This window comes from Microcaecilia unicolor, chromosome 6 (assembly GCF_901765095.1).
Source record: "Microcaecilia unicolor chromosome 6, aMicUni1.1, whole genome shotgun sequence".
Taxonomy (NCBI): domain Eukaryota; kingdom Metazoa; phylum Chordata; class Amphibia; order Gymnophiona; family Siphonopidae; genus Microcaecilia; species Microcaecilia unicolor.
In genome coordinates, this window is record NC_044036.1 from 46712115 (window position 1) to 46724463 (window position 12349).

General features: G+C 43.6%; 1 protein-coding gene across 2 annotated transcripts in view; it reads left to right on the forward strand.

Annotated features, from left to right (window-relative positions):
- LRRC7 (leucine rich repeat containing 7) overlaps window positions 1-12349 on the forward strand; it is a 593735-nt gene that overhangs the window by 307611 nt on the left and 273775 nt on the right. For both annotated transcript variants that reach the window (XM_030207242.1, XM_030207243.1), the window contains 2 exons: window positions 2530-2619; window positions 3617-3673. In XM_030207242.1, coding sequence (XP_030063102.1) covers window positions 2530-2619; window positions 3617-3673 — 147 coding nt within the window. The remainder of the gene's footprint in view (window positions 1-2529; window positions 2620-3616; window positions 3674-12349) is intronic.

The following is a 12349-nucleotide window of genomic DNA, read 5'->3' on the forward strand; positions in this document are numbered from 1 at the left end:
GACCCGATATTCAGCCTCTGTGATCACCAGCCACATCAGTTCAATAAAATCCAAATCCTCAGAACCACTATCCGGATTGCACCCGACTCTGGATATCCAGATAAGAGTGGCGAGCAGCTGCACTATCTAAATAGTGGTGATATTCAAGCTGTTATTCAGATAGTAACCAGATAAAGGGTCCCTTTTACTGCCCAGCAGTAGGGCTACTTCCAGGCTTGCATGCAAGATATCGACCCTACTGCTGGAGGATTTTCTAAAAGCAAAGGAGGATGTTAATGTTATAGTATAGATCTCAATGGTCACTGTTAAGTGCTGGCTAGAGAGGGTAATTCTGGGAGTAGTCCTTTCTGAATTTCCATAATTTCCTTTTATATTGCCTTATTTTTGGATCTCTGTTTCCTTTATTGTGGAAGAAAGTTATAATATGTGTTTCCTTTATTCTTGAATTGAAGAATTGCATTTACTATTATTTACTTTATATGCCAGATGGATGGTGATATGTTAAAATTTAGAATTTTTAAAATAAATAAGTAAATATTACTGCCATGCCAACAGCATCAGTAGATTATTATTATATTTGCTCAGAATTGATGCTTTCTTAATTGAACTTCTTCTTCAGAATTATGAATTGTAATATAAATTAATTTCTTCTGATTTAGAATCCAAGATTCTGTAATGAAGAAAAAAATGGCTTCTCCATGCTTGTAATGACAATGTATGCTACAGAGCCATTAAAAGTGAAACACCTGTCATATTTTTGTCATTTTAGTAAAATGTTTAGGTTTAAGGAGTTCGAGAACATACACGCTCTGCTATTTGTTTCAGTACAATGCCCAAAACACTGGAATCAGCTCCTCAATCACTGAGAAATCATTCAAATCTTCAGGCCTTTAAAACAGAATTTAAAACACTCCTTTTTCGCGACACAGTTAGAGTTGCCACTTATCTGTTAACCCTTCATCTCTCACATGTGAGTCTGCAACGCAGCACACCCTACCTTTCTACCTTCCCCTACTGTCCTATTGTCCCCTACTGTCCTATTGCTATTGTAGGTGAGGAGTAGCCTAGTGGTTAGTGTAGTGGACTTTGATCCTGGGGAACTGAGTTCAATTCCCACTGCAGCTCCTTGTGATTCTGGGCAAGTCACTTAACTCTCCATTGCCCCTGGTACAAAATAAGTACCTGAATATATATAAACCACTTTGAAGGTAGTTGCAAAAACCTCAGAAAGGCAGTATATGAAGTCCCATATCCCTTTTGTGCCTATGTTTTGCTCATTCCCTCCTTGACCTTCTATTTTTAGTGTGTTAGCCGCCTAGATGTACTTGGCGATGAGCGAGGAAGTAAATCCATAATAAACTTGGAAACTTGAACTTGGAACATATGCCCCTGATATTTAAAACCATTTAACAGGCCAGGAATGGCTCCTGGCTGTTTAAATGGCACTTAACCAGCTATCCGGCAGTATTCAGTGGGATATACTCAGTTATCTCCTGCTGAATATTGCCGGATAGCACCTAGCAGATAACCGGTTATATTGCACAATATAACCAGTTATCCACCAATATTCAGTGCATTGCCGGCTAAGTTTGGCAGCCAAATTAGGCCAGTTTAAATTTAACCAGGCAGCACTGAATATCGGCTTGGCCAGTGAAATTTAAACCAGCCAAAAAAATACCCAGATATTCAATGCTGGTCACCAGAAACGGCCTGGCATTGAATATCTGGGTTGACTGACAACAGCGGGAGTTAACCGGGCTCCCTCCCACGGTCTGAATATTGGGCCCATGCTGTTTGTTTTAGTAATAGACTAAAATGAAGGTTACTACATGTTGTGGAAGAAATTCTTCAGACGTAGCTAAACAAGGGATAGGAATTGATCGCACATCTCTTCAGAGACTTCAGTTTGTGTTCTGATTCCCAGGACAAGATTAAGGCATAGGCAAACTAGGTGCATGCCTAGGGCCCAAATGTTTAGGAAGGGCCTTCTCAGGCGTGCTAATTCAGTGGTTTCCAAGGTAGACTTTAGCCCTGGTAAGTCAGCTGCCGGCAGAAAGAAGAGCTGGGGGAGAGGAGCAAGAGCAACCACTGCCCTTAGAGGTCTCTCTATTCCCTCTAACCTCTGTGCATTATCCTCCAATTGGCAAGAGTAATTGTTGACCAGCTCTGATTACTGTGGAGGAGGGAAAGGAGGAAGGAGGCCATATTTGCTGTGAGGGAAGGGGAACCAATTCAGCTCCAGCACCTGAAGAATTTGGAGGGTAGGCAGCACCCCCATGCTATCTCCCAAACTACACCTATGGTGAGCAGTGTTTTTTACATGGTGCTTTCTCCTCTTCTGGTTTACCTCTGAATTCAGATTAACAAGGAGGGGAGGGGCATTTCTGGGAGTTAAAAAATGTATGTATATTTCCAAAGGGGTGGGGGGCAAAGTGCTTCTTTGCCTAGGACCCCCCCCCAAATAAAGAGTTAATCTTGCCCTGCTGATTCCAAATCTTCGCACTAAACATTAAACTTGATTTCTTTTAGACTTCCTGATGGCTTCACACAGCTCCCTAACCTGACCCAGCTCTACTTGAATGATGCCTTTTTGGAATATCTTCCTGGTAACTTTGGGAGGTAAGAATCAACCCAGTGAGATTCAATTTACTTCCATGTTCATTCACGTTTAGAAATACTGTATTCTGTGATAGTAACTGACTTTGACATAGTCCTTGGTCTGCATTTCTAGGTTGCCGAATACAGTAATTACTACGGTACTTTGAATATTTTGAGCACATATTTAATATTCTTCCTCTTTTGTAGTTGAAATTATGATTTTGCTTTCAATCATTCCTAATTCTTCCTTTCTTTATAAAGTCAAACGATTATCTCTCAGAAACATTAACTCCTATGTATAATTTTTTGCACACCTCTGAATTTTGCAGATGTAGTATTAGGTAGAGTATGTATGCATGCTTCTGGAATCCGTTTTAACAGTGACTTTGCTGAAACCTCATAATTTCCTGTGAATTACATTTGCACAAATGGTCCCAAGAAACAACAAGGCAAACAATCTGCAAACTCCAATTTGGAAAAGAACACAGCAGATCAGTGATCAGTCCAAAACATTCTTTATTGCAGAGTCTCAGTCAAATAAAATGCCCGACACAGGCCGTGTTTCGCCCAAAAGGGCTACATCAGGGGCTATATCATGAACTATAATAATAAGCACTCTGAATGGTGTGTGATGATTTCAATCATATACAGTTGGCAGTCGACAGATAATGACCCCAAGGAGATCCAGCACACTAGCTACTTCCAGGTAAAGGGAGCTCTCCAAATAAAATTCCTCCTTTACTTGAAATCATCATACACCATTCAGAATGCTTGTTATTATAGTTCACGATATAGCTCCTGAAACATGGCCTATGTCGGGCATTTTATTTGACTGAGATTCTGCAGTAAAGAATGTTTTGGACTGATCATGGATCTGCTGTGTTCTTTTCCACTTTTTACGTTTGCACAATACATGATAGCCACTTCAGATTTCTTGGACATAAAACATTTATTTTGGATTTAGAAAGTGTATTTATTTGTATGTAATTAAACAAATGTTCCTTCAAATCAATTTTAGGCTTTCAAAATTGCGAATCTTGGAATTAAGAGAAAACCACTTGAAAACTCTACCAAAGTAAGTAACGACATTTTAATAGCAGTTTTGATACAGTGTAATGAGAACAAACATTTTAGCAATCCAGACACAATGCTGTTTAATGCAACCCAATTAAGTTGTTTGCCTGCGATATCTACATCAATAATTTCATTTATTTATATTATGACCTGTACTGCTATGGATTTACAGCCTGCTTCACTAACACAGACTACTCAGTAATTACTGTGGATTCTTTTGGATTCGTATTAGGTAAATGAGACCTTTATTAGAGGTTCTAAAATCTACAATGATTAAGATATATACAATGATTAAGCTATACACACACAATGATTAGCTATATAACCACATATCTATAAACAATCACTGGTCTCTACATGTAAGCAATGCTAGGAGTTCCTAGATCAGGAAAAGAAGCAATAAAACAATCATCACTGGTCCTTACATCATCCAGGCTCTTATCATCAGCAGGGGGGGGGGGGGGGGTGCTGTTCACAGCGAAAGCCAGGAGTTTCTTTGACTAGGAAACATGGTTCTCTGCATAGTATGTACATTACTCACAGATGAGCTCCGCATTTCACTGAAAGAAATTCCCCTTTTTAGTAAGCTTAGAACTCATGTTTAGAGCTAAGGAAAATTACAGAATGCTTGAGAAATTGTTGATGTTTAGGTAAACAAGCCATACTATGGGAATGTGGTCACATGTTTCCCAGTCCAGGTGGCCAGTCTGAGCTGGAAACAGGCTACATCTCTCCCTTCCCATACCAAATTAATTAGAGCTGTATCTTATCTGCTACATTCCAACTTATTTTCACACAATCAAAGTTAAACAATCATTTTTAAACAGAATTACTTCTAATCACAAATACAGACCCCGAGTGCACTTGTTGGTCAAGTCGTTTAGAGTTGAAAACAATCTCTAAAATCCTTTATATTACATGACCTTGCCCCTGAGTTCAAGCTAGAATACAGCAATTTAATAGTCTAGACTCATTTACCTTGTAACCCGCACTGACTCCTTTTGGAAAAGTGCAGAATAGAAAAGCCGAGAATGGAATGGACTCATGAATGATCCATTGGGGTGAACTTCAGAGTGCTGATGAACTCAACCCATGCATTTTTGGCCAAGGGTTCTACACTCAGAGCTCTAATTGTCCTATTAATGAGGTGGTTACCCTTATATGGTCCATTTTCTTTACCCACTTTTGGTCTAATGCTTTTGACAGGCTCTCATATTTTCCGATAATAATTCAGAAACTTACATGGAAACTGTTTAAGAGGGATGATTATTTTTTTATGATAACTAGATGATAATAATGTGCAGTGTTTCTGTTTTATCATATACAGAGGAGATCACAGTTTACAGTTTCATTCCTCAGACCCAGGTAGAATAGTTAGCACTCAATTACCAGAATTGGAAAGTGACAGATTACAATTACTAGCTATTTCTTAAAAGGTAAGCAGTGATGTTGTTTTACCTAGGTGCAGACAGCATGTCAATTTCTTTGTAGCCCTGGCTTCTTTAGATCTCAGATAAATTAGGGCAACGAGGCAAGATCCCTACAGGACTTACTCAGAATAGACTCTCCCCTGGGCCTTAATCAGGTAATCAAATCTTTTAGTCCTCTGTATCTGTCCAGTGAATGCCAATGGACTACTAATCCCAGTAGCAGCCCAATATAACACTGCCACTGATTTCACCAACAGCTCTGGTTCTTAAAGGGGAAGCATCCCCCCCAAAAAATATTCCCCCCCCCCACACACACACTCCTGCATACACCTACATTGTCCTATGTGCACACCTTCCATGCACAACCACATTCTCAGCCATATATATATTCACACTTTCCCTTTTTCCTTTAACCAGGTGTGTGCATCCTTTCACCCTCATCAACATACCCACCCACATAGACTACTTCTCTATCATACACATACAAACATGTACACACAGCTTCCCTCACTCAGGGCCGATCTTAGCAATTGTGGGGCCTTGTGCAGACAGGTTCAGTGGGGACCCCGCCACCATCTGGCCCCCCACTCCCACCTGCCACCATAAGCCATAATTTATCAGAGTTTAAAAGGAGGTTTAGAGCTCTCGGAACCCCACCTCACTCCATATCCTGATGTCCATCCAGCACGTTTCAGTAGAGAGTGACAGACAGCGGCAGTGATTTTCATATCCAGTCAACTGCTGAACCCAAAACCTCCTCACTGCTGCATCCCGCCCTTGCAGAAGCAGGAAGTGACATCAAAAGGGGGTGGGATGCAGCAGCGAGGAGGTTTTGGGTTCAGCAGCTGACTGGATATGAAAATCACTGCCGCTGCCTGATGCTTTCTACTGAAATGTGGATGCACATTAAGGTACAGAGCAGGGAGGTGTTCCAAGACAGGAAGACAGATGTGCCAGATATGTGGGGCCCCTAGGAGTGTGGGGTCCTGTGCGACTGCCCCTATCGCCCCTGCCTAAGACCTAGGGCTACCATATGGCTCCAGAAAAAGGAGAACAGATTGAGCCAGTCTGGGTTTTACTTCCATTGCTTTCAATGGAAGCAAAACCTGAACTGGATCAACGTGTCTTCCTTTTTCTGGAGCCATATGGTAACCCTACTAAGACCGGCCCTGCCCTCATTCTCTTTGCCTCACACATATATAGACACTTTGTCTCTGAAATAAGCAGACTCCCCTAGAGAGGTGTGTAATGATTAGGGAAATTGTTTACATCTCATCCTGTTTCAGGCTCACACTGGTGTAACAGGTAGGGGGGATGGGCCTGGGTCCCCCTTTCTGAAGTGCACTGCACCCACTAAAACTGCTCCAGGGACCTGCATGGAGCTGGGTATGACATTTGAGGCTGGCAAAAAAAAAATGTTAAGTTTTTTTTTAGGGTGGGAGGGGGTTGGTGACCACTGGGGGAGTAAGGGGAGGTCATCCCCGATTCCCTCTGGTCGTCATCTGGTTAGTACGGGTACATTTTCACGGCTTGGTCACAATAAAAAATGGACCAAGTAAAGTCGGCCAAGTGCTCGTGAGGGACGCCCTTCTTTTTTCCATTATTGGCTGAGGACGCCCATCTCTTAAGCACGCTCCAGTCCCGCCTTCGCTACGGTGCTGACACGTCCCCGTGAGCTTTGGTCGTCCCCATGATGGGAAGCAGTTGAGGATGCCCAAAATCGGCTTTCGATTATGCTGATCTGGGCGACCCTGAGAGAAGAACACCCATGTCCCGATTTGTGTCAGAAGATGGGCGCCCTTCTCTTTCGAAAATAAGCCTGAAAGTCTCTTCATACTCTGGCAGCATACTTTTGGCTGTAGAGTCACAAATTCAGAGTTAGGTCTGGCCTCATATGGACACAAAAAAGTTGGTCAGGCTCTAGCCCTATATTCCTAATCCTTTCTGATTAGTCAAAAAGTTCTCTTGCATTGACATACACACACAACCCCTTACTCTTAATTAAACATACACACATGCTTAGCCTCCTTCTTTCGCCAACTCTGTCACCCATATACACAACCTTCCGCTCTCATTCACACATACACAGCTTCTCTCTATCTCTGTCTCTCTCTTTCACCGCCACGTTCTCATACTCACTGACACATATCAGAACAATCACATTGTTTCTTGCCCATAGAAACATAAACAGATATACCTTCCCTCTTTCACTTAAGCCCACACATAACACATTATACAGCATCACTATTTCAACTCGGTCACCCACAGCTGCATCCTCTCTCTCTCTCTCTCTCTCTCTCATATGTACATGCACACAAAGCCCCCCCCCCTTCCTCACCCACACATAGTAACATAGTAACATAGTAGATGACGGCAGAAAAAGACCTGCATGGTCCATCCAGTCTGCCCAACAAGATAACTCATATTTGCTGCTTTTTGTGTATACCCTACTTTGATTTGTACCTGTGCTCTTCAGGGCACAGACCGTATAAGTCTGCCCAGCACTATCCCCGCCTCCCAACCACCTGCCCCTCCTCCCAACCACCGGCTCTGGCACAGACCGTATAAGTCTGCCCAGCACTATCCTCACCTCCCAACCACCAGCCCTGCCTCCCAACCACCGGCTCTGGCAAAGACCGTACAAGTCTGCCAGCAAGGAGCTTCTGTTGGGCTCAAGGGATTGCAAAATAAAATTACCTAATAATGAAAAGTCTTGCTTACTTGTAAGACTTATATGACATGTATGCTTGGGAGTTATGTGAATGGTCCATTCCCTTGGGCAGGGGTCCCCATACTATGGCCCACAGGTCGGCTGCAGCTGTTGGAGCAGTTCTTCTATAATATCATAAATGTACAGGAGAAAGAATAGATATCAGTGGGCTTCTATGATATAGTACCTAATTTCCATGTAATGTGAGCCTGAAGACAGCTGCGATGTCCTAAACAGACAGCCTCTATCTCTAAACAGCTCCTCCCTCGTCCCTCCAGGTAGTCTGTTCTCTATTTTCCAGTTTACATGTGTTAGGCTGTGGTATGCTGGCAGAGAATGAAGCTTGCTATTTGTTCAGATCTGAAGGCTTATTTGTACAGGGATTGATCATCCTCACTGTGCGATGCTGGTTGTAAGTGAGAGAAGACAAGGTGAAATATGAATGAGGAGATGGAAATCTTAAAGGGGGGGGGGATTTATTACATACACAAGAATCTTCCCCGACCTCTGTGGAATGGTCCTTTGTTATATCATTTCATTATAAACATTAACTTTTTTTTCTTATTCCAGTCACACTGTCAAGATTTGAACTTTTCACGTCCTTATTTCTTCTATCTCTAAGCAGGCCTAAACTAAATTTATGGTTTATCTGTATAGCAACTAAAAATGTCTTCAAGTTCAAACTGATAATTTTACTGCTCCTCCTTTTCTCCACCCCTTCTCTATACAGATAAAATTGCATTGGTTAGAGAGATTCTTGGCCTGGCATTATGTAGTAGCTTAAAATGCAAAGATAGAGGAAAATTCTAGAAGGGTTGTGACACCTTTGGGGTGTCATCAGTGCTGCCAGGCAGTGAGGACCTGTATAATCATCCTGGACATACTTGGATATTTGATATTCCCTAGGACTTTTGGCAGGCCCACAGGGTTTAAAGGGGAAAACTGACCTTTGGGAGATTGCTGATTAAAGCTGAAAAGTCTTAATTGGTGCATGGGAACAGACTGGGTCCGATAGCGGGTTAGGATGGTGGAAGGGAAATCTTCCTAGCTGCATGCTTCTCCACCTGAGAGGGAAATTCCAAAGGTTAAGTAAAAATCCTCACCTATTAAAGCTGCATGTCATTGCTCATGGGGAACAGGGAACATGTTTTTCTGACAGCGGGGAGGGGGGGGGGAGGGCGAATAAGCTGCCAAATCCCATAGTAAACTGCCCTGGGGAGGAGTTGCTAGGTCCCCTGGGATATGTAGTTGCCAGGAGCCCCAGTCAGAGGTCTATAAAATAATGAGTGGAGTTGAACAGGTAGATGTGAAGCGTCTGTTTACGCTTTCCAAAAATACTAGGACTAGGGGGCATGCGATGAACCTACAATGTAGTAAATTTAAAACGAATCAGAGAAAATGTTTCTTCACTCAACATGTAATTAAACTCTGGAATTCATTGCCAGAGAATGTGGTAAAGGCGGTTAGCTTAGCGGAGTTTTAAAAAGGTTTGGACGGCTTCCTAAAGGAAAAGTTCATAGACCATTATTAAATGGACTTGGGGGGAAAATCCACTATTTCTGGGATAAGCAGTATAAAATGTTTTGTACTTTTTTGGGGATTTTGCCAGGTGTTTGTAACCTGGATTGGCCACTGTTGGAAACAGGATGCTGGGCTTGATGGACCTTTGGTCTTTCCCAGTATGGCAATACTTATGTACTTATGTACTTATGACCTAGTGCTTGAGAGTCAGCTGGGAGGGGGAGGGGTGTAGCCTATAACAGCATCCACAACAGAGAAAAACCACTGACCAGAAGCTAAGCTGGACCTCAGGAGTCTGTTTGCTGTTGGAAATATGTTTTAGATATTAACCGAATGTCAAAGAAAGCTGATGAAAAGTCTCCAACGCATGGTTTAGTTTTGGGACATGATGTTTTGTGCTGACTGAAGCACTTGTTGAATTGGTTTGGGGTTTCTTTTTTTTTTTTTTTTTCTTGTTTTTTTGCTGTTTGCCTATGGAAGGTGTGGGAGGGCTCCCTGAAGTGAAGGAAAATGAGTGGAGCATTCCTCTCTGCTTTGCAAAAGCCCTGTCAAAGCAGAGGTGTACAACGGGCAGCAGCTGTGTAGAGTCTGGAACTGGAAAACTTGTTTGAAGTGAACTTTGAGTCCAAATTCCAACAACGAACTGGAGTCGGGAGCTGCAGCAGCAGCACTGCCAATGAACGGCTGCTACAGAACAGGTGTCAGTCCATGGGGGCTGGGACACATACAAGTTGAAAGGCTGCAGAGCATCAGTAGCAGTGTCAGGCTTTGAAGGTAAAACATCTGGACTGTAAAGAGAGTGTAATGAATGAGTTTTGTGAACTGTTCCTATGAATTTGCCATACTACCTGAATAATAATGCCGGAGGAAATACCAGTGGCCGTTGATTTTCCCATGACTGTCTTGAGTGCTGCTTGGAATAGCTGAAATTAAAATATGACCTGCTTTCTTTTAGTTCTGCTTGGGGGAGGGGGTTCCCTCCTGTTGTTTCAGACGCCTGGAAACGAGTTGGGATGCCTTTTTTTCCTGTGTGCTGTGACTCCCTGCTTTTGTGCAGCCTAAGCGTCACAGGGTGCACCTCTATTTAAGCACCCACAGGGCACCTGTTCTATAAAGGAAAGTAGGCACCTACACTATAGAATACTAGCATAACTGGGTATATACACCTGTGGTGTAGCCACAGGGCGTCTTGGGGGACTGGGCCCCCCCCCCCCCAATTTGGGTTCAGGCCCCCAAAGTCTGCTGGTTTGGCTGACGGGGGTCCTCAAGCTCCACCAGCAGAAGTTTTCCTGCAGCAATATTCACCGCTACGCAGCCTGCCCTGCTTCCCCGACCCCTGTGCGCCTGCTGGTTTTTAATGAAATTGAGCACGCGCGAGCTTCACACTTGCTCAGTTTCACTAAAACCCAGAATATGTGCCGGAGCACGAAATCAGGGCAGGCAGTGTGGCACAGAATATCACCACAGGAAGGCTTTTCTGCTGGTGATGCTTGGTATGTGGGGTTGTGACAGGGGCAGAAAGCAGCAGGGAGGCGGGGCAAAATGGGCTTCCCCACTTCGAGCTCAGCCCCCCTAAACAATCGAGGTTTGACTACACCTCTGGTTTATACACCCTTATAGTTAGGCTGAGCATTTATGCCAATTACAGAGATGGTGTAAATGACTGCACCTAAATACTGGAGATACATGTTACATATTGCATTCTATAAGTTACATGTATAAGTGTGTAGCCTACCCACACTCCATCCAGACTTTGACCATCTGTGCCTAGCTGTAAAATACACACTATACAAGATATACACGAATTAATAGTATAGCGCTCCATGCTGATTTTTTCTGGCAACATTTTTTCTGTGCTGCTTATAGCTGTGGTGTAGCTACAGGTGGCCTCAGGGGCCCAGCCCCCCCCCCCCCCCCCCCCCATTTCTGTCTCAGGCTCCCGCAACAATAGTGGCCAACCAAGCAGTATTTTTTGCTTCCTTAGGCCCCCTGCTCCCTGTCCCCACGTCAGGCAGCTGAGCTCTTCCTCCCTTCCTTCCTTTGGATCCGGCCGGCTACATCTCTCCTCCCTGTTTCCAGCAGTGAGCCGCCTTTTCAACTTCCTGTGAGTGGGACAAAGCAGCTGTCTTCAGCGTTGCCCGCGCGGCTCACTACTCAAGGAGGTTTGATTGAGAACAGGAGCAAGGGATCAAAAAGGTGAAGCCACAGAGGTTAATCTCTCTTTCCACTCCCCCATGCAGCCATCATATTGATTCCCCATACCCTCAAAACAATGCAAACAAAGTTTTGAGCCGCTGCATCCACATTCTCGTTCTTGTTGGTACCATTTTTATTTGATCCCACTTATATTTTTCAGTTTGAGATTGAGAGAGAAATACTGGACGATCAGACCGCGTGGGTTAAGGGAGGGGAGAGAGAGATACTGGACTGCGGGTGAGGAGGAGAGAGGTAGACATGCTGAACCGGGGACAGTGGATCAGCGAGAGGGAAAGATAACAGACTGACCATGGGGTAAAGGGGGAGAATCCTGGACAAGAGGGGTGCTCGGCGAGTGAGTTCTTGAGGGTGGTGAAATGCTTGTGCCTTGCTATATGGGGGGGGGGGTTCCACTCCCCCCCCTTTTTTTTTTTACTGGTCCTGCTGGAGCTTGGAGAGAAGCGCTGCTCGCTGTGTTCCCGCATCCTCCGCTGTTCATGAGTGAGAGGTACAGTCAGGTTAAGGCTAGTAGCTCTCTTTGCGTGAGAGAGACGATATGCAATAGATTTTTGTGGTACGTACCCTTATTTTAGTTAAGATACCTTACAGCTATTAATAGTTTGAATTTTTTTTCAAGTATGGTGTTCATGTTATTAAAAAAAATAATGTAGACTTCGGCACTACGGATGTGTTTTGTCGAGCAGTGGTTAACTCAAGTTATTCGTGGTGGAGTTTGGTATACACCATCTATAGTAAAGTAATCCAATAAGACATAAATTCACAGATAAATGGTCTTCTTTATCTTCTTTAGTCCAGGATA